At 32.1% G+C, this 23319-nt stretch overlaps 2 protein-coding genes across 2 annotated transcripts; both read right to left on the minus strand.

Annotated features, from left to right (window-relative positions):
* Window positions 1-1623: 1623 nt before the first annotated feature.
* LOC127117955 (protein OXIDATIVE STRESS 3) lies at window positions 1624-2394 on the minus strand. Its single transcript, XM_051048082.1, has 2 exons — window positions 2054-2394; window positions 1624-1946 (listed from the first exon to the last, which is right to left on the minus strand). The coding sequence occupies exons 1-2, from the start codon at window positions 2392-2394 to the stop codon at window positions 1712-1714; spliced, it is 576 nt and encodes a 191-aa protein (XP_050904039.1). The 3' UTR covers window positions 1624-1711.
* A 15397-nt stretch (window positions 2395-17791) lies between these two features.
* Window positions 17792-21032, minus strand: LOC127117960 (mitogen-activated protein kinase kinase 6). The gene is made up of 8 exons (XM_051048090.1): window positions 20792-21032; window positions 20526-20610; window positions 20130-20264; window positions 19118-19342; window positions 18828-19010; window positions 18459-18682; window positions 18097-18142; window positions 17792-18002 (listed from the first exon to the last, which is right to left on the minus strand). The coding sequence occupies exons 1-8, from the start codon at window positions 20863-20865 to the stop codon at window positions 17910-17912; spliced, it is 1065 nt and encodes a 354-aa protein (XP_050904047.1). The 5' UTR covers window positions 20866-21032; the 3' UTR covers window positions 17792-17909.
* Window positions 21033-23319: the final 2287 nt, after the last annotated feature.

The raw sequence follows: 23319 nt of genomic DNA on the forward strand, positions 1-23319 counted from the left end.
GCGTAGTGTAGCATAGGACATGAGAGGATGCAAATATTTTTTATTGATGCATGAATATATTAGTGAAATCATCATCATTAACCATTTGATGTAAAATAAACCGAGCTAATAAAAGTTTACTTTTTAAGAGTTATAGGTTCAACTCTCGATGTGAAAATTTCTCTGACGAATGATTTATGGTGACTCCTTATAATTCAACTCAACTAAACTTTTTGTGTTAGATTTTTTTAAGCTTTAAAAAAAGTTCAATGTAGTAATTTTTAAGACAATTTTTATATTTAATTTCTTATTTTATACCGTAAAGATACAAACAAGTAGCACTTTCCATCTTTTATTTATGTTTTTGTGATTGCATTTAAAATTTTGTAAATGGTAAAAGTAAATATTTGCATTTAAAATTTTGTAAATGGTAAAAGTAAATATATCGCGACTCCTAATAAGACTCATATTTTCTTTCTTTCTCTTTGAAGAAAAAATAGTTATACGCTTCATGAAATCGAGTGATGAAGTATTTGCAAAAAAATAAGCTGCTTATTTTACACATAACATGGATTCAGTTCTATTAATTGATATTATTTGAGAGCTCAAGGAATCAAAAAGTAGGATTCAAATTTGCATATCCATGCTACTTCTGCTAACATTCACGCACTGAACAAGTTTTCCAATAAGATAAATTTACTATTTAAAAGAATTGATGAAAAGCTACTTATGATATATCTTTAACTTTAAATTGATAACATCCATAATTAAACCGCATTAAGCTTTTATTCTGGGGATTACTTCTCCGTGACGGAGAAATAGCTATGTAAATTTGAAAAAATATTTTTCATACATATGTTTTTAAAACAAATTTATGTATAATTGAGCAATAACATTGCTTTAATTCTGGGGATTACTTCTCCGTGACGGAGAAATAGTTATGTAAATTTGAAAAAATATTTTTCATACATGTTTTTAAAACAAATTTATGTATAATTGAGCAATAACATTGCTTTAATTTTGGGGATTACTTCTCTGTGACGGAGAAATAATTATGTAAATTTGAAAGAATATTTTTCATACATATGTTTTTAAAACAAATTTATGTATAATTGAGCAATAACATTAATATTTTGCCATAATTTAATAAGAATATGTATCTCTAGAATAATCGCATATCCACGTTTATTTGTAACTCAATCACACCTTCATTTTACCATAGTTTAATATGGAGATGTATCTTTATGATAAATATGAATATACATTTTCATAATCACTTTTAATAATAAATTTTAACTTTTAAAAAGAAATACATTAATGTAATAAATTATGTATTAAATAACTTAGTGTGAGTTGGATGCATCCGAGATATATTTTTGAATTTTAAGAGCATTTTTTATTTTTCATGAATATGCAGAAGTAACACTTAGATGATAGAAGTAATCGTCTTATTTCATATGTCCTCCTTAATAACTTATGAAAACAATTAAAGTTAGTTTTACTTTTTTTTAAAATTTTATTATTATTTACTTATTCATAAACACTTATATAGTAAAATACATAATAAATGTTTATACTATCCAAACAAAATCTTAATATCAAGCCATTTACTAATTTGACATTGAATCAAAATAAGCTGAAGAGTGAGATTAATAAAAAGCTTTTTATAAATGAAGCAAGCTGTCTGTAATTAATTGGATTTCAGAAGTTGTTATGTACAAGAATGGAAGAGCTAGCTAGACCTTTGTAAGAAAGTCCCTCTTTTAGTTAATACAGATGAAAAAGTCAGTCTTGAAGTCTTTTTTGATATTGTTGCCTTTGGACTATTATACCATATTCTATCACCATAACTTCTACATGACTTCATTCTTTTATTGCTTTTCTTTGGAACATCTTCCATCTTTTCTACCTCACCTAAGCAACTGAATGATTGTGTCTTCCCTTCATAGAACATCGACAACCCTCTCCTACACAGATCATAAACAACACTTAATAAAAATCTCCAAATAATAACATTGGTTTGACATGTTTGGAATGAAACTTACAAAAATATAGGAAGAAATTGTAGACATACTTTATTGGAAGATTGTTCATGAGCTCTGATAAGTCACATAAAGATCCATTTGAATGTGATGATGAAGTTGAAGATGAATCAGCATCCTCTATCAACTCAGATGAACAAGAACACAAACAATTCATTGAATCTTCTGAAAATGTTCCAATGGATGATGATGATGATGATGTTGTTGAATCACTTTTATTTTCCTTTACCATTATTCCTTTAACATTCATTTCAACAAAGATTTGTATCAAGAAGAAGAAATGAAACAATCCTTCAATGAAAAAGCTTAGATCCGTTATGTTATATTTATAAAAATATTGGATCTTATATATATAAGAATAATTGGATAACATTGACTAATTTTATCCCTTTTAGTATAGTTTACTTAAAAGGTCATTATTATATTAAATTTTGTCGCTATGAGATAAATGTTATATTAATATATAGTGGAAAATGCATAGGTATGTATGAGACAACGAGGATAAAGATAAGATCTAAATTTGAAGAGATGTGTATCCATGTAAATGAGTCACGTCCCTAATTAGCATATTTTTTTTTAATATTTTGAGAGGGTAAGGTTAGGGCCCACATTTAACAAACTTTGTTTCATAAAGCCATGACAGATAGGTATATATCTACATTCTCTTTTTTAATGCACTTTTATATACTCTTTTTAAGAGTTATTTTTTAGAATTTTTTTTAAATGTTATTTCAAAATTTAAAGTAGTATAAATTAATATTTTATCAAAATTATTCTTAAATATTTATTAAAAAAAGTTAAGTAAATTAATATAAAATTAAGAATAAAATAGAAAAAAGATAATTATTATTTAAAAAATAATAATTATATATAAAAAATTAAAAAATAATCCTTAAAAAAAGAACATGGAGAGTTTGAATAACCATCCATTCAATTGATTCTAGTTTATCGAATATATGTAATATTATTAGATTGACCATATTATTAGAGTTTGAATTCAAAATTTTACAGGTCTGGATAAAAGTTTATAGTAATTATAGTTTATACATAATAAAAATAAAAAATTTCGTTTGATTATTATTATTATTTATTATTATTATTATTATTATTTATTATTAGAGATTAATTGAAATACATTGTCAGTGTAAAAGGGTTTTACACCATCACTTAATTATAGACGTTGGATATTAAAAGAAGTTTGACTTTTATTTTAAAAATCTATAAAGTAATATAAACGGGTGATGGTGATGAATCGACGGTGTAAAACTTTTTACACTGACAGTGTATAGTAATTAATCTCTTATGAGAAATACAAATTAATTTATAATATTTTTGTTAATATTTAATAGATCAATCATTTGCATTAAATATTTTTAATTTAAATTAAAGATATTATAAAAATATTAATATAAATAATTTAAATATTATTAAAATTTTAATAGAAAGTCTCAAATAATTTTCATTTCATAATATTATAAAATAGGTAATATTAATTTTTTGTCATGTTACTTTTATTTATTAAAGTGGTCGTGAATATATAGTAAATAAACTATAAATGAAGTTTACATATATTTTAATTCTAATAATATTGAAAATTAGTCTAAACAATTTTTTTAAACGTGTATATATTTGCAACGGAGCATTATTTAGTGACTGTTTCGTTTAACAGGTTCAACATTTAACATTTTGTATAATAAGACCAGAGTTTTCCGTAAGCATTTGCAATATATGAATGGAATTTTATATATATATATATATATATATATATATATATATATATATATATATATATATATATATATATATATATATATATATATATATATATATATATATATATATATAAAAGTAGTGAGTAACTAGACTCATACCCTACCCTTTAAATAAAAATCTTGATTACAATCTCATTCTCATTCATATCAATGTCTTTATAGTTATAAAATATTAGATGAGAAATCATGCTTAGATTGAATTAGAAAGATGAAATACACGGAGAAGAGAGAGTCCAAGATCTTCTTGTATTGTGTTTACATTATTGTTACATGAGAGTTAAGTTAAGTTTATATAGTAGCATAGATTAGTTACATCGTTTTTAACTAACTTTCTTTACATCCTAACAATCTTTCTTTAGTTAGTATAACTTACTATAACTAATTTGAGATTATTCTAATACTCTCCCTTAATTCCAGTGGAAATATATAGGAGTGATCTTGAGTTTGAAACGAAATTCAACAAACAAGATGGTAGGAAGTGGTTTAGTGGACATGTCTGCAATTTGTGCATGTCCAGACACATGTTGAATGTGCAAATTTTCTACTAATATTCCCTCATTCAAACAAAATGAATGTCTAGTTATATATACTTGGTGCACACATCCATAACCCAATTGTGTAATAGCAAAATCGCATTGAGATTATCACAAAGCAAAATAGGAGTGAACTAGTTGATATGAAATTCTTATTCAATCCACATAAGTTATAAAGTCGGGTGTGCTAGGATGCAATATTCAACTTCATCTTTTATCATCTAGATCATTTGGAATCATTATATGCTCGCAAGGATATTTGGTGTAATGGATTAGTATGTGCTAAAAACAACTAATGCGTAATGGTCCCACTTACATACCTGAGTATTCGTTTAACCAAACTCCAGTGTGGCTCAAGTGGAGTAGACATGAATTGACATGCTTTGTTTATAAAAAATATGATGTCTGATCATGTGAGGGTTACATATTGTAATGCGTCTACTATTGATATGTACATAGTTGGGTTAAGTAACACATTTGAATCATGTTTGCTTAAAAACTTGCAGTGACTAAACATGGGAGTGGTCACTCTATTCATGTCTGGCATGTTTACTTTGCTCAATAGGTCCTTAATGATAATCGTCGACAACAACTATTTCCACGGGATTTGACATGTATCTCATTACGTGGTCTTCAACGACGTAACTTGCTTCCATGTGTTCTTCCACGTTGAAACTGCTGAAAACTACCTAGTATACAGATAACTGCTTTTGAACCACTTAATTGCCTCTGCCGAGAGTCTTTGGCCGACTCCTATAATATTGTTGGGACAATTTTACAACACCTAGTCTGCAGACTTCAAAATATCTTAAGTCTCCAACATCTGGTGGGGTGTCGAATTGACCCTTGTTGAAGTGTTTATTTATATAATTTCCTTCGATATTTTGGACATGTTTCGATGAGAGAGTGATTTTAATCTTGTGGATTTTGTTTCTGAGACTCTTTCAAACCACATTACACGAGCTTTGAAATACCTTATGTCTCAACTTACTCCAAGAATACGTTTTTTTAACTTACTCTAAATCATAGTCTTTGAATTAAATCTAATCTAATGGTAAATTAGCTTTTATACTTAATTAACCATTAGATTAGATTCAATTTAAAGACTATAATTTTGAGTAAGCTAAAAAAACTTATTCTTAAAATAAATTGGTATCCACCTTTTATATATATATATATATATATATATATATATATATATATATATATATATATATATATATATATATATATATATATATATATATATATATATATATATATATATATATATATATATATATATATATATATATATATATAAGTATTCCAATTGCTAATAATTTTTAAATACTATACATGGTGAATTAGTTATGAATTACTTATGAAGATGATCTATCATAGAATTGGTTTTATGTAAGAACATTAGTTCAATTGATAATGACATTATAAATTGAGTTGAATTTAGAATGAGGTGATTGTTAGAACATGATTTGGTTATGCATCTATACTTTGAGTTTTGATGATAACAATATTGTATTTCTGTGAGAATAATTTTGGTACCTTAATGGTCTGTTATTGTGTAGCTTTAATACCAGTTCTGATTCTGAATATATGATGTGCAACGTCATCAGTTTCTGAGCTATGTGTTTCTAATCCACTTCTACGCTGACTATTAGAAGTTCTGAAAGATGTTCAATATTGCCGCTGCAATGATCTTTCTGCTTCTGTGCTGATTCACTCCTGAGAAACTTATGAGGAGATATTATATTGCTGCTGCAATATTCTCTCAGTTCATGCTTCTGGACGTGACTCTGATCACCAAACTTCTAAAAAATGGCAAGCTTCTAAAGTTGTGTTATATAGCTGAAGATTCTGAAGATCTCAAGCCAGACGATTGAAGTTATCAAGGTTCTGATTGAAGATTCTGAAGACTCTGAAGATCTCAAGCCAGACTAGTGACGTTGTCAAGGTTCTGATCAAAGATTATGAAGTTTTTGAATTCAGCTTTATGTTTCTTCATTTCATGCTTCATCACCATTCATCATAAGCCAATGAACTTGAAGATAAGATCAAATAGGAATGTGATCAAATAGTACATATAACAAATCAAACATCCTTTCCACTACCTGATTTCGTGGGCAAAGACAGTACTATACATCACACATGACATTGATTTTATGGGCGAAGGATAATACACATTATCACTCATTTGCCATCTAACAGTAGACAATTGCTCTATGAGCTTTCTCCATTTTTCCCTCTAACGGTCTTCTTCTTATGCTATATAAGTGAGACTTGGAGACTTGAAGAAAAACGTCGATGGCACAATATTTTGACAAGCTTATTTCTTTGTGAAAATCTATCAGTTTTTTTATACACAATTTTTCTTTAAGTGTTTGTTATTCATTTGTGTAAAATATGCTTGTATAGAAGCATCTTGTAACATACAAAATATTATTCAAACTGTTTGTTTGATTCCTTGAGGAGGTTATACTTGAGAAGACAAAAAAGGTTGTTATTTGTAAGTCCTTAAGGAGACTAGGGCATAGTTGGATCCTTGAGAAGACAAAGAAGGTTATTCTTTGTGATGATTTTAATCTGTTGATTATATTGGATTAAGTCCTTGTGTATAAGAAAAAATCACCGTGGCGGATGAACTGGAGTAGCTTTCAGTTTCAAGCGAACCAGGACAAAAATACTTGTGTTTTCATCTCTTTGTTATTAACTTGTTAGTGGTGTTCTTGTTTTAGAAAAAACTTTTACTTGTAAAACCCAATTCAAACCCCTTTTTCTTGTGTTTTTCACACACTCAATTGGTATCAGAGCTTCGGTTTTGATTGTGATAAAAGTTTTATCAACACATCACAATGTTCATAAGAAGCCATGAGATTGAGCTTGAAGAAGATAAACCTCAAAAGCAAGGTAAATCCGTTGCTCTAAAATCCAAGCCTGGGAAGGCAAGAGCTTATAAAGCTGAGGAAGAATCAGAAGGATCTGATGAAGACTCCGAAGATGATGATGAGTTGTCTCTAATTTCAAAGAGAGTCAACAGACTCTGGAATCACATGCAAAATGGTCAAGGAAAGTTCAGAGGAGTCAGAAGGACTGCTGGTCGCTTCGATTCTTCGTTTGGACAGAAGAAGCAAGGTTTTGGAAAAGAAGTTATCTGCTTCGAGTGCAAGGAGCCAGACCACTATAAAAATGACTGCCCTAAGCTGAAAAAGGATAGAAGGCCTAAGAAGAGTTTTTATAAAGGAAAGAAGGGGTTGATGGCTACATGTGATGACTCAGAGTCTGAAGAAGAAGATTATGACGAAGAAAAAGTCAACGTTGCATTGATGGCAACTACAAATGATCCCATAAGTTCTGAAGAACCAGAAGACAAGGTATTATCAAAATCAGAATCCGACTCCGATTCTGAAGAAGTATTTTCTAACCTATCTTGCTTTGATATTAAATCATGTCTCTCTGAAATGATGGAACAGTACCAGAGTCTTCAGAGTAAATACAAGGAGCTTAAACAAGTCCAAGTAATTGCTTCTGAAACTTGGAGAGAGCTTGAGAAAGATATTTCCTCTCTAAATGAAAAAGTATTTTCTTTAGAAAGTAACAACTCTGGTTTGAAAAGTAAAATTTCAAAACTAGAGGAGGAAATAACCTCAAAAGCTTATGGTATTGATTGCGTCATTAGATATGACAAAGCATTCCAGTACTTTCTGGCTAAAAGCATAGATAGAAGCAAAATGGCTTCCTTGATCTATGGAGTTGGCAGAAATGGCAAGAAAGGTTTATGTTGTACATAATCTATAAAACCTGACGAAAGTCAGAAGGTAAAACCAAAACCTCTCTATGTGGATTTCGTGCCTGCTGGCACTGAGCTTGATACTTATGCATAGACACAAAAAGATACAAAGGATAAGAACTCTGTTCTGAAACCTAAGTATCATGCACAAATTCCTCATGATTATCCTTCTTCTAAAAGATCCAAAGTTATAAGAAACTCCGAGAAATCTAACAAAAGAGGACCCAGAAAGTGGGTGCCTAATGATAAAATAATTTATGTTGCAGACATCCTTAACAACTCAGCTTAAACACCAGTCATGGTACCTGGATAATGGATGCTCGCGACACATGATGGGTAGAAGTTCTATATTGCAAGATTTGGAACTGGAGGTTTCGTTGGTTTCAGAGGAAACCGGAAAGGAAAGATCATTGGCTCTGGAACCATTGGTAACGGTAAACTTATTTCTATTACTAATGTTATGTTAGTTGATGGTCTGATGTATAACCTATTGTCTATTAGTCAACTTAGTGACAATGGTTATGATATCATCTTTAATCAAAAGTCGTGTAAGGCTGTCAGTCAGAAAGATGGCACAATCCTTTTTAACGGAAAGAGAAAGAATAACATTTATAAAATTAGACTTTCTGATCTTAAAGATAAAAATGTAAAATGTCTAATGTCTGTTAATGAGGAGCAATGGGTATGGCATAGACGTTTGGGCCATGTTAGCATGAGAATAATTTCTCAGCTAAATAAGCTTGGATTAGTCAGAGGTCTACCTAACCTGAAGTTCGCTTCAGATGCTCTCTGTGAAGCATGTCATAAAGGCAAGTTTTCTAAAAAATCCTTCAAAGCAAAAAATGTTGTTTCTACCTTTAGACCGTTAGAACTTCTGCACATTGATTTGTTTGGACCAGTGTAAACTGCTTCTATCAATGGAAAGAAGTATGGATTGGTCATAGTTGATGACTACACTCGTTGGACATGGGTAAAGTTCTTGAAACACAAGGATGAGTCACATTATGTGTTTTCTACCTTCTGCTCACTAGTGCAAACAGAAATGAATAACAAAATAGTCAAAGTCATAAGCGATCATGGTGGAAAATTTGAAAATAAACATTTTGAAAATCTCTTTGATTCAAATGGTATTTTCCATGATTTATCCTGTCCTAGAACTCCACAGCAAAATGGAGTTGTAGAAAGGAAGCATAGGAGTTTGTAAGAAATGACTCACACCATGATCCAAGAAACATATATAGCTAAGCATTTCTGGGCAAAAGCAGTTAACACAGCTTGTTATATTCATAACAAGATTTCTATTCGACCTATTATGGGTAAGAATCCTTATGAATTGTGGAAGAACAGAAAGCCCAAAATTTCTTATTTTCACCCTTTTGGATGTGAATTTTTTATGTTGAACACTAAAGAAATTTTTGGCATGTTTGATTCTAAAGCACATAAGTGTTTATTGTTAGGATATTCTGAACGCTCTAAAGGCTACATAATCTTTAATAGAAAAACATGAATTATTGAGGAATCAATTCATGTTAGATTCAATGATAAGCTTGACCCTGAAAAGTCAAAGCTAGTTGAGAAATTTACAGATCTGAAGATCAATCTTTCAGAATCCAAGGATACTGATTCTGGAGAAAAAGACTCAGAAGGAAAAGCCAAAGAATCTTAAGAAACGACTAAACCATAAGTTATCATTGATCCAACTCATCATAAGAAGATTAGATTAAGTAATTCTCATTCTGAAGAACTGATTCTGAGAGATAATAATGCTCTAGTCATAACAAGATCTTCATTCAAACCTTTTAAAGAGACTCTTCTAGGTTTGGTATCTCTGATAGAACCCACATCTATTGATAAATCTCTTCTGGATAATGAATGGATTCTGGCTATGCAAGAAGAACTTAATCAATTCACCAGAAATGATGTTTGGGATCTTGTTCAGAAACCAAAGGGTTTCCATGTCATTGGTACCAGATGGGTCTTCAGAAATAAGCTGAATGAGAAAGACGAGCTTGTCAGAAACAAGACTCGACTGGTAGCACAAGGTTATAGTCAACAAGAAGGTATAGACTATACAAAAACATTTGCTCCAGTTGCCAGGTTAAAGTCTATTCGTCTTCTAATTTCATTTACAGTCAATCATAACATCATCCTATATCAGATGGATGTTAAGAGTGCATTCTTGAATGTATATATTTCTGAATAAGTACATGTGCATCAACCTCCTGGTTTTGAAAGTTCTCTAAATCTTGATTTTTTTTAACTAAAAAAATCGTTATATGGTCTGAAGCAAGCTCCTAGAGCTTGGTATGATAGACTAAATAAGCTTCTTTTGGAAAATAATTTTACCAAAGGGAAAGTGGGCACAACTCTCTTTTGCAAAATCTTTAAGAACGATATTATGTTGATGATATTATTTTTGGTTCTGCTAATGTGTAGTTGTGCAAGGATTTTGCTAAGTCAATGCAGGCAGAATTTGAAATGAGTCTGATGGGAGAACTCAAATTCTTTCTGGGAATCCATATTGATAAATGTTCAGAAGGAACATATATTCATCAGGGCAAATATACAAAGTAACTTCTGAAGAAGTTTAACTTATCAGAATGTAAGCTAGCAAAGACTCCAATGCATCCTACATGTATTCTGGAGAAAGAAGAGGTAACTAGTAAGGTAAATCAGAAGCTTTTTAGAGGTATGATAGGCTCTCTTTTATATCTAACCACTTCTATACCTGATATCTTATTTAGTGTCTGCTTATGTGCTCGCTTTCAATCAGATCCTAGGGAAACTCACTTAACTGTTGTTAAGAGAATCTTTAGGTATCTGAAAGGTATTACTAACCTTGGTTGTTTGATAGAAAATCAAGTGAATACAAATTAGTAAGCTATTGTGATGATGACTATTCTAGAGACATAATAGAAAGGAAAATTACTTTTGGAAGTTGCCAATTTCTGGGAGATAACTTGATTTCATGGTCCAGCAAGAGACAATCAACAATCGCGCTTTCAACAGTCAAAGCTGAATATATTGCAGCTTCTGGATGCAGCACTCAAATACTCTGGATGAAGAGTCAACTGGAAGATTATCATATATCTGAGAGTAACATTCCTATTATGTGATAATACTTCTGTTATTTGTTTATCTAAGAATCCTATCTTTCATTCTACGGATAAGCATATTGAAATTAAACATCACTTTCTATGTGACTATGTTCAGAAGGGTATTTTTCATCTAAAATTTGTTGATACAGACCATCAATGGGATGATATCTTTACAAAACCCCTTGCTGAAGATAGATTCGTGTTCATTATGAAAAACTTATTTATGAAATTATGTCCAGAATAAAAAGATGTATTTCAGAATGTTTAAGTCTTCAGAACTCTAGATTAGATTCTGAGAATGTTTTTTTGTTGACTCAGAAACATGAGCTTTCTGAAGTAAGGAAGTTTTCATGAATCCGAAAAGTTTTGATCAGAAGCAATCTTATCAATTTATCTTCATGTTTCTGAACAGTTGTTGCATTAAATGATTGTCATGTCGTTTGATTTCACGTGGTTGTAAGTGGTGACAGTTGTCCCACTTTCTGAGCATGCATGATAAAAGCATGACACATTGGGTTTCACAATTCTCGGAATTAGGTTTAAACTCTTATGCTTCCCCCTATGACTACGTATTTCCATTTTGTCATCATTGCAAAATTTTCTATATAGACTCATTTCACTCACATTTTTCACACTATACGCACATTACTCCTACACTTTCTATTAAGCCTAAAATAACTCTGTGTGTGTGTGTGTGTGTGTGTGTGTGTGTGTGTGTGTGTAAGTGTAAGTGTTCTTCATCTTCATCATCTTCAATGGATGCTCAACAACAACTGATTCAATAGCAGTTTTAACAACTGCAACTAGCTCAGCCTAGATCTTCTCCTAAGTTTGTCTCTGGTGAAAACTCTCCTCCATCCAAAGAGGAAATCAGCGGCAGTAATACCCAGTTGGATATCTATCCTATCTTCACAAAGATCGATCCACCTGATGTTTTAGCATACTACATGGAGATCTGTCTCGAAGACGATGTTGATCCGTTGGTAGATCCCCTAAATCTCCCGGATGGCTACCCAGCTGTTAAGTAGCCTCCTCCTCCTTCTTCCCGAAACCCTTAGTTTTTCTAAAAAGTGTCTTCGCACATGTGTGTTTTTATCTAATTGTGTATGTATGTCTTTTATGTTTACTTGTTGCATTTCGTTTGTAGTTCCTTTTAGTTCTTTGTATTTTTGTTTTGTTAAATACCAATTGTATATTCCACTGCCTTTTTGGCATTTTTAATAAAAATATGTTTGTTTCTCTTCATTTATTTTTTTATTTTGTCTATGTCTTTTGGATTGATGAAAAAGGGGAAGAAAATATAACATATCAAATGGTAAGAATTAATGTTTATTTTGATATCTAAATTCCTTAATTAAAAACCCAAACATTGATGAATGTTTTCTTCTAACAACTACTTCAAAAAAGAGTTTGTTAAGTGTTTTCCAGGGTTATATCTCAAGAATCAGAATAGTTATAATCAAACTTCTGAAGTTGTCATGAAGTATCAAAGATCAGAATATAAGTTACCAGTTTCTGATGAAATTGTCTTCTATTTGAGTCTGTACACCTTCATGTTGATGATTGAATATCAGATTCTTCATGTTGATGATTGAATATCAGATACAAGGAACTAATATTCATGTTTTGAACATAGAACATTGAGTACTTAGCATCGAAGTGTTTCTAAAAATTTCTTTCTGAAAATCATGGAATTGGAATCCAGCTATAAGGAATAATTTCTTCTATAGTAATCAGACTTGAAAAGTCAAAGTTCTTATAAGAAAACCAGATGGTTTAAGAAGATAACCAACTCTAAAGTTTTTTCAAAAGAACTCAACAAAGCTTCTAAAGTGAAGCTTATCAGAATGAGGATGTTATCAAACCAGTGCTCTGGAAAACAACAATCAACTTTTGAAGATAAACCAGATGCTGACAGAAAATTCACTTTGGTATTTCAAAAAGGTTAATCAAGAAAGTGTTGTTTCATTCTGATTTTATCTTTATAGGATTATACATATCAGGGGGAGATTTGTGCTTTTGTAAGATGTATTCTTCTATGATTACCCTGTACAAAACTTTTCACCAAAATACATGTTTTGTTATCATAAAAAATGGGGAGATTGTTAGAATAAGATTTGGTTATGCATTTATACCTTGAGTTTTGATGATAACGATATTGTATTTGTATGAGAACAATTTTGGTACCCTAATGTTTTATTATTTTGTAGCTTTAACAACCAGTTCTGATTCTGAATATATGATGTGCAACATCATCAGTTTCTGAACTATGTGTCCAAATCCGCTTCTGTGCCAGCTATTAGAAGTTCTGAAAGATGTTCAATATTGCTGCTGCAATGATCTTTCTACTTCTGTGATGATTCACTCCTGAGAAGCTTCTGAGGAGACACTATGTTGTTGCTACAATGTTCTCTCAGTTCATGCTTCTGGACATGACTCTGATCACCAAATTTCTGAAGAATGACAAGCTTTTGAAGTTGTGTTATATAGCTGAAGATTCTAAAGATCTCATGTCAGATGATTGAAGTTATCAAGGTTCTGACTGAAGATTCTGAAGACTCTGAAGATTCTGAAGATCTCAAGCCAGACCACTGACATTGTCAAGGTTCTAACCAAAGATTCTGAAGTTTCTGAATCCAACTTTATGTTTCTTCATTTCATACTTCATCAACTTTCATCAGGAGCCAATGAACTTTAAAATAAGATCAAATGGGAACATGATCAAATAATATATAGTACAAATCGGACATCCTTTCCACTACCTGATTTCGTTGGCAAGGACAGTACTATACATCACACATGTCATTGATTTTGTGGGCGAAGGACAGTACGCAATATCACTCCTTTCCCATCCAACAGTGGAAGCCGCTCTATGAGCTTTCTCCATTTTTCCCTCCAATGATCTTCTTCTTTTGCTATATAAGTGAGACTTAGAGACTTGAAGAAAAACGGGTGACATAGTATTTTGACAAGCCTATTTCTTTGTGAAAAGCTATCAATTTTTTTGTACACGGTTTTTCTTTAAGTGTTTGTTATTTATTTGTGTAAAATCTGCTTGTATAGAAGTATCTTGTAACTCACAAAACATTATTCAAACTGTTTGTTTGATTCCTTGAGGAGGTTATCCTTGAGAAGACAAAGAAGGTTGTTCTTTGTGAGTCCTTAAGGAGACTAGGGTATAGCTGAATCCTTGAGAAGACAAACAAGGTTATTCTTTATGATTATTGTAATCTGTTGATTATAGTGGATTAAGTCATTGTGTATAAGGCAAAGTCACCTTAGTGGATGGACTGGAGTAACTTTGGGTTTCAAGCGAACTAGGATAAAAATACTTGTGTTTTTATCTCTTTGTTATTAACTTGTTAGTGGTGTTCTTGTTTTGGAAAAAGCTTTTGCTTGTAAAATCCAATTCAAACCCCCATTTCTTGTGTTTTTCACACCTTCAGTGATGACTTGTGAGAATAAGAAGATTGATTTGGACTTCCAAGTCATGAAAGTTTGGCATTTGAATATATATACTATGTGGAGAGTAAGAGTGCCACTCACTCATCAAATTCCTTTTATTTTGTATGACAAATCGATAGGAGTAGGTGGAAGGAAATAAGTCATTTCTCATGAGTCATGTCTTGCCACTCTTAATTTGTATTCATTAATTAGTTTTTTTTTATAATTTTTAAATGTTTTTTCAAAAAAATATAGACCAGAGTAGTGTGGGAAAATGCGTCAGTACTATCCGTTAAACATGTTAGTTTTTATAGATCGAACCATTTTTTATAGGTCGGACCAAAAGTTTTGTGTCCGACTCATATACTTTGAGTGTCCGTTCCAATTTTTGGTAGACCCAAGCTTAAATTAGGGGCATAATTAGTCCTTAGTGTTGGTCCGCTAACTAAAAAATGTTACGTAATGGTCCATTAACTTCTCTTTCGTTAAACTATTTGGTTCCTTCTATTAAACTATTTGGTCCCTTCCGTTAGTTTAGGTGAAAAAATGTTAAGTATGAATGAGGTTGCATGCCAGGTATGCAAAAATACAGTGAACACTCAGCTGCTGTGTTATAAACGGTTTAGGATTCTTGGTTTTCTATTCTTCATCTCCTTATTTATTTTTCACTATTCATCCATCTTCCATTAGTTCGTGTCTTCATATTCTTCCATTTTCCATCATGTTCCTTCTTCTTCTCCAAATTACGGTTAAATCACCATCTTCCATCTTCCATCAATGTCAAAGAATACAATCAGTGTTTTAATCACCAGCTTTGGTACAGCTGGATCTATGCTTCGTTGAAACAAGAGAATGAAGTGTTTTTTGCGAAGATGATAGTGTTCTTCGTACTGTTAGTGATGTGAAAAGTGTCAACTATGCAAGAAAATTATGGGGTTGTAGAAATTACATAAATCACATGGATAAGTGCTGTAATTTTATCAAGTGGTTAGGTGATAAATTTGTTGATGAAAGAGATTTGAAGCTTGAAAGACAAAAGAAGAAAATTAACAAATTAAAGAATGAGGTTATCCACACTAAAGAATGGTTAAAAATGTCCATTGTGGTTGGGAACTTGGGATGTTGAACTTTGGGTTTAACCTTGTGTTGTAATAATGTATTTCAATTAGGATTAGGGTAATTCAGTGTTATGGTTTCACATCATGAATGTACTCTTCTGTTGGTTTAATAAAGAATGTTATTGTCTGTTTTAACACATTAGCAATGTTTGTTCATTATTCTCTGTTTTAACACTAATACATAATTGGTATAAAATTTGAAACAAAATATAACTTGTGAAACATGCAGCTAAAAGGATTATAAAGCATATATATAATATTCCAAAAAGTGATACAAAAAGGCATTATAAGCCATTGTCAGTAATCCATTATAAGGCATATCAATAACATTACAAAAAGGAATTACAAGCCATTGTCAGTAAGTCATTATAATACATATCAATAACATTACAAAAATGATTTATAAGCCATTGTCAGTAAGCCATTATAAGGCACATCAATAACATTACAAAAAGCCATTATAAGGCATAACAAACATCACAACAAACATCAAGGTTGAATTGAAACAAGCTTCCCACCCTTTTAAAGTTTTTTTTTCTTTTTGGGTGGTGGCTGACTTGAAACTGTTGATTATGGTGGCTGACTTGAAACACATGGTTGTGGTGGCTGACTTGAAATAGATGGTTGTAGTGGCTGACTTGAAACTGTTGCTTGTGGTTCCTGAGTTTAGGTTCCTTCTGGTACCTGACTTGGAGGTGCATGTGGTTGTGGTAATTTATAGGTGGCCTTGTTGTGACCATCCTTGTGGCAATGACTGCACTTGATTTCGTGTTTTGCCCGTTTCAAGTGTGTCTCATCCCTCACCATTTATCCAACTTCTCTATTCCTCTTTTTCTTGGGCCTTTCAAGATATCTCTTTATTGGTGGTGGCTGGAGATCAACAACATCAGATTTTATCCATAAAGCTTCTCCATTAACTGGATAAATAATCGGTGTATAACAAGCTTCATAGAGTTCCTTCTTATAAGAGTCAGGTACAAAATCATCAATTTATAAATGTTGATCCTTCATACATGACATTGCATGACAGCCTTGTTAGCATCCACATTCTACATGAGCATTCTTTCTTGGAAAGATTGAAAGCATATTTTTCTCCATTGAATGATATATGCCCTCCTCTTTGTAGTCTTCCATTTTTTTGGAAGCTTGAAGGTTACAAAATCCTCATGTATAATCTCACAATTATCACTATCGTACTCATGAGATAGTTCATCACTATCATACTCTTCAATGTCACTTAATCCTCTTAAGTTTTCCTTTAAGACCTCACCATTTTCCTTTTCCACTGCCTTGCCCTTTGCCTTGCCATTTGCCTTGCTCTTTGTACTCACTTCCTTATCATCAACTACTATCTCTCCATCAATTCCTATATCATTTTCCGAGTCTTCAAAATTAACATCCAAAGCATTGTCTTCACTACCCTCTACCTCCACCTCCACTTCTGCTTGGTTACCATTAACTCCCTCAACTTTTGCCTGGTTATAATTGAGTCTCTCAGTGATCCCCACATTATCCTTAATGTCACAGTTTGCCCCTTCATCATCCATATTCTCCTCAATGTTACAATTCGTCCTCCCGTCACCCACATTCTCCTCAATGTCACAGTTTGTCCTCTCATCACCCATATCGGTCCCCACATTTGTACTCTCTTGCACCACATTGGTCCCCACTTCAATTTCATTAACTCCTAACTCAACTCCCACATTCACAACAACTTTATCATGTAATTCTAATGAAAGAATTGGTTCATCAATAATGCTAGGCTGTGAAACATGATGAGTAACATATAAATGACATTCCACGGTCATTACTACAATTGTTTTCATCCTCTTAGTTCCCTTGTCATTCATTTTCAAAAATTGTATTGTTAAGAAATAAGGACTATTTTACAAATAGTCCCTGATTTGTAACCATACAACTTATTTTTAGCACTCTTGGTATAGAAATAAGGACTGTTTTACAAATAAAAAACAAATATTTTACAAATCAGTTTCAGAAAACTGTAATAAATTCAACACGGATACAGACTAGTATATTTTATATTTATACTTTCTAATATAGTAATAGTGACAAGGAGAAAATTAACTCATAAAAGTTACGAAATTCAAGTACAAATTTTACACCATATATCTTAACAAATCATTTGGGAAAATTTACAGGAGGTTCCAAGCTACCTACTAAAATTCCAAGATCTAGATCTTTATCTTCAAACTTTTTTATGAAAGGATGATCCTGAAAGTGGGATGAGATAACAAGAATCAGAAATGACAAATTTTAACAAGATATAAACTCGTTTTTTATAAAAAGAACAGCTTAGCATACTAACCAAAAGCTCCAATGATGTTGATCTTTCGCGAGGATCCTTTTTTATGCTGTAATAATACCAAGAAAGCACTTAGTAACGAAAAAAAGAAACATAAATATGTTCAGAATCAACTATCATGGCGATGTCTGTTACATGTAACTTATAGCACAAGGTAGTTTATGATCTGTTGCATGTTTGAAAAACTTGAGTATACACCATGACTTTTTATTGGTATGGAAACTTTGCGTCTGTTTGAAAACGCGGTGAATTTCTTTTAGACGCGCGTCCATACTGAAGCTTAATATGGTAGCTTCCGCATTGATGTATATTGAGATGAGGTTTCAGCCCATAGTAAGAAAGTAGTAAAAAGGAATAAAAGTTACCAGGATGACACAAATGAACAAAACTCCGGGGAGAACTGATCAGGAGGAGCAGAAGGCGGTGGACTCTCGACAATTGCTTGCAAAAGCTCGTAGAAACTAGGCCAGGCTTGCTGATCTTCAGATTGTATATAAGGAAACCGTCCTATGGCACACTCGAGTACTACCATCCCTAAACTCCATATGTCACAGCTGTAACCGTAAGTACTCCCACTGATTCTTTCTGGCTACACAAAGAAATCGACAAATCCACTGTTATTGAAATTTTAATAGAGAAGGACATAAAAGAGATATTTAAATTCATCTGGTTCAGTTGCAATTTGGGAGCATTGATGTTTTCTTTCTGCCTTTTAATGAAGAAAAGTTACATACCGACATGTAATTGTAAGTTCCAACAAATGTATCTCTTTGGCCCATTGAGCTAGCGAGCATAGCACTAACACCGAAATCAGTAATCTTCACCTCCCCTTTGTGATTTACTAAAAGATTGGACGGTTTGATGTCTCTGTGTATCACATGTCTTTCATTGTGCAAGTAAACAAGGCCCTGTAACACCTGCAATACGGACGCAAAGTATTAACATTCAACAAAGAAACAGAATAATGGATCGGCGAGAATCTGCCAATTTCAACAAGAAAGAAATAGAAATATGATCTAGGTACCTGCTTACAAACCACAGCAAGATATGGTTCCAGAATCGTATTAACTTGTCTGATTACATCTACTAGAGAACCACGATCCATGTATTCCAGTACAAGAGATATAACACCATTATGATAGAATGAATGGTAACAAACTACAACATGTGGACACTGTGATGCTTGGTTTATTTTCAGTTCCTGAACAATCTGTTTCCGAATATCCTCTTGTATATTCATCTGAATTACCTGCAATAAAAAGTTAACAAGATTTTCTCCTATCAAACACAAGTTCAATTTACAAGTTTGGAAATCGTTTTCGAAACAATATGCTTTAATTTCAAAAGGTGTTACTTAGCGCAAAATCATAATGGTAACCTATTTCACATGTTCTTATAGATACCAAATATCCTAAGACACTTGCAACCATTTATCGGAGAACTCAATAGGGCCAATAGTGGCGCTAACTTGCTATAGCGGAGCAGAGGCCGGCCGTTATGGGAAGAGCCTTAGCAGTGCAGAACACTATAGCGGCTTCTATAAGGTAAAAGTGAGTGACGGGGGTGGATCGGTTCTTGGCCCAGAGCGGTTTTTGTCCCGTTATCCTTTTCCCCTCTGAAAAACCGAAAAAACCCTTTAAACTTAAAATGTTTTAAGGGTAAATTTGGGTTTTTAATCAAATTTGAGTTGAAACTCAACCTTAACCTTCCTTCACTGACGTTTTTGCACTTCAACCATTCTAAAGAAAAATCACAAGTTCCTCCATCACCTCTCTCTGCACTTCGCTCTTCCCTTAGCATTTCATATGTTTATAATTATTATTCATGTAATTTATCAAAAAAAAATGATCAAATAGAGGTCATCCCGCTATATGCTATCTCATTTTGGGGGTCGGCCGCTCTGCGCCGCTATCTGAGATTGACTACTCTACCATTTATATTAAAAGCAACCTTTTGCAGACATATATACAAATTACAACAATGTGCAAAAAGATTAATCATACAGGAAAATCTAGCAATAAGAAGCAATTGACAACCTTTAAAGCAAACAATTTTCCAACCCACTTATGGCGAACAAGCTGCACTACACCGCCACTGCCTTTTCCAATTACTTTGACAGTCTCAAGGTCGTCCAACGTGAAGTCAAATTCGAGATCTTTAGCATCAGAAGGCTGCTCAAAGAGACAAATTGTAAGTATTCAAATCAGATACTTAAATCCAAAAACAATAAACAAACCAAACCCTAAATGTTGGTGATATAGTAAACAAAGAGTAAGCATGTAGAATGAAACATAATCAATACTGAACACTCTTATCTAATAAATCAATGCATGCAAATTCTTTACTCTACCGAAAAATTGAAATTGCAATCTGATATAGTATCTATAACATAAATTAGGGGGAAAAATAGTAGAGAAATAAAGTAAAATCACCCTTGATTCCTTTTCTTCGGAAATGAGACGCATCCCTTTCTGATTCAAAAGCAGACCTCCATCGTGGAATGTACCACTTGCAGTCCTAATAACAATCTCAACATAATAAAATCAAATTCATAAACATGAAGTTTGACAAAATCTTCATTTTTTTGGGAACTAGCATCAAATTGGAATAAAAAAGTGAACTTTATAGATGAATTAGAGTAATGAAGGAAAAATAAGAAACGGGTTAGTTAAAGGAAGATGAAAAGGGATGAAATTACAGGAATGAGGTGATGGGTGTTTCTTGAGCAGGAACAGAGAGCTTGAGCTGCTTCAATGGCGTTTTTGTCTTCATCTTTCAGAGTAGTGTTGATGGTTTTTGAGGGTTTAAGATTTGAATTTGGGAGATTTTCAGAGAGAAAGAAAGTAGGAGACAGAAAAGGAGAAAAAGGGAAAAAGAGTGATTGAATTGAATGAAAGAATATTGAAGTGTGTTACAATATAGAAAATGAGAATAAAATAAAATTCAAACCTAAGTGGCCGCGAAACTTAACATGGATTGAGATTCTTTCTACTTCCTTAAAATAATGGAATTATATTTTAAAATTATAATAATAGATATGTTATTTTTTTTCTTTTCAAATCTCACTTTAAGACATCAAGACATATTGTTCTTGATGTAGATGGTGATAGAGTTATTATAATGTATATACATTACAAAAGGTTAAAGACATTGCTTCAACTACATAGTGTAAATGAAAGACATGTCAATTTTTTGTAAGATAATATGTGTTTTAAAATTAATGACTTACACTTTTATAGATTAAAATAAGTGATTTGTTATAGAAATTATTTGAAAGATTAGTTTGTAAAAAACATTTAACTTAAAATACCAAAAGAAAATTGGACAAATATAAAACATTGTATCTAGGTTTAAAAAAATACTTTTTTTTTTCAATTTGTAATAATTGATTTGTTTATAATATGTTTTTAAACATATAATAATTGATGTGTTTATTATTTTTACCCTAAAAAATACATGTGTTTTTGGATTGTGCATTACAATACAATCAACAAATTGTTTGTGTGCAAATTATGTGAAAATGAGATATGAATTTTAATAGAAAATGACATAAAAGGAATATCCTAACACTTGAAAAAAAATTAATTTAATTATGGATCTTTTATTTCAAAAAATGACATTTTTAAGATTAGAGGTTATGGTTTTTACTTTGTTTTAAAATAGATAATTTTAGAGAAATATTCTTTCCATATTTGTGGTGCCTCCCGCACTTTGAAAATCTGAAAATGTCGTTTAACTTTTGGAAATGTATTTTTTGAAGGTGAGAAAAACACAAGAAGGGAGGGTTAAATTATACTTTTTCTTTCTTTATGTAGCTCTTGTTTCTAAACCCAAAGTATAAAATCTGAGGTAAGAGATAAGCAGCGGATAAGTAATGTACGAAAGAAAAGAGACACATAAATTTATCTTAGTTCCTTTCACAAATTGAGAGTAGTCAAGTCCCCTTGTACTTACAAGAGATTTTCACTATAATCGCACATGATTACAATTTTCTCAAGCACACAAGCAAGAGACTTTCAATGCTCACACACAAAGTAATAGGTTTCTATGCTCAAGCACACAAGCAAGAGACTTTCAATGCTGCACACAAGCAATAGACTTTTCTGCTCAAACACACAAGCAAGATATTTTAAATGCCCAAACACTAAGTAAGAGACTTATAACAATTTACCTAACAGATAAAAGATTGTTTGATGTAATACACTTGATATACAATCAGAGGTATAAAGAAAATACAACTCAAGAATAACTCTTTAAGACTTAAGGATTTATAGAATATGCAAAGGTAAAAAATCCTAAGTTAAGCTTGTGTTTATCATTTGACAAAGGAACTGCTCTTTTAATGTCAATAGCTCATTTAATGTCTCTTCAGAATTGGAGTCTGATTCTGATTCTGACAACACCTTGTCTTCTGGTTCTTTAGAACCTTCTGGATCAGTTGATGTTGCCATTAATGCAACATTGGCTTGTTCTTCGTCAAAATATTCTTCTTCGGATTCTGAGTCATCTCATGTAGTCATCAACCCCTTCTTGCCTTTATAAAAATTCTTATTAGGTCTTTTGTCCTTTTTCAACTTAGGACATTCATTTTTGTAGTGGCCTGACTCCTTGCACTTAAAGCAAATAACTCCTTTTCCAGAACCTTGCTTCTTCTGTCAAGACGAAGAATCAGAATAACCGGCAGTTCATCTAGCTCCTCTGAACTTCTCTGGCCCATTATGCATGTGTTTCCAGAGTCTGTTGACCCTCTTAGAAATCAAAGACAACTCAGCATCATCATCTAAGTCTTTATCAGAACCTTCTGATTCTTCCTTAACTTGATATGCTTCTGTCTTCTTAGGCTTGGACTTTAGCACAACAGATTTACCTCGCTTCTGAGGTTCATCTTCCTCGAGCTCAATCTCGTGGCTTCTTAAAGAACTAACAAGTTCTTCAAGACTAATATTGTTAAGATCCTTTGCCAGCTCCAAGGAAGTTACCATAGGTCTCCATTTTTTAGGCAGACTTACGATTATCTTCTTGACATGATCAGTTATAGAGTATCCTTTGTCCAGAACTTTCAGTCCTGCAACAAGCATCTAAAACCTTGAGAACATAGTCTCAATAATTTCATTATCCTCCATTTTGAATGCCTCGTACTTCTGGATTAAGGTCAAGGCCTTTGTGTCCTTTACTTGAGAATTCCCCTCATGAGCCATCCTCAAAGATTCAAAAATGGCTTTGGCA

The sequence above is a fragment of the Lathyrus oleraceus genome, chromosome 1 (genome assembly GCF_024323335.1).
Source record: "Lathyrus oleraceus cultivar Zhongwan6 chromosome 1, CAAS_Psat_ZW6_1.0, whole genome shotgun sequence".
NCBI lineage: Eukaryota > Viridiplantae > Streptophyta > Magnoliopsida > Fabales > Fabaceae > Lathyrus > Lathyrus oleraceus.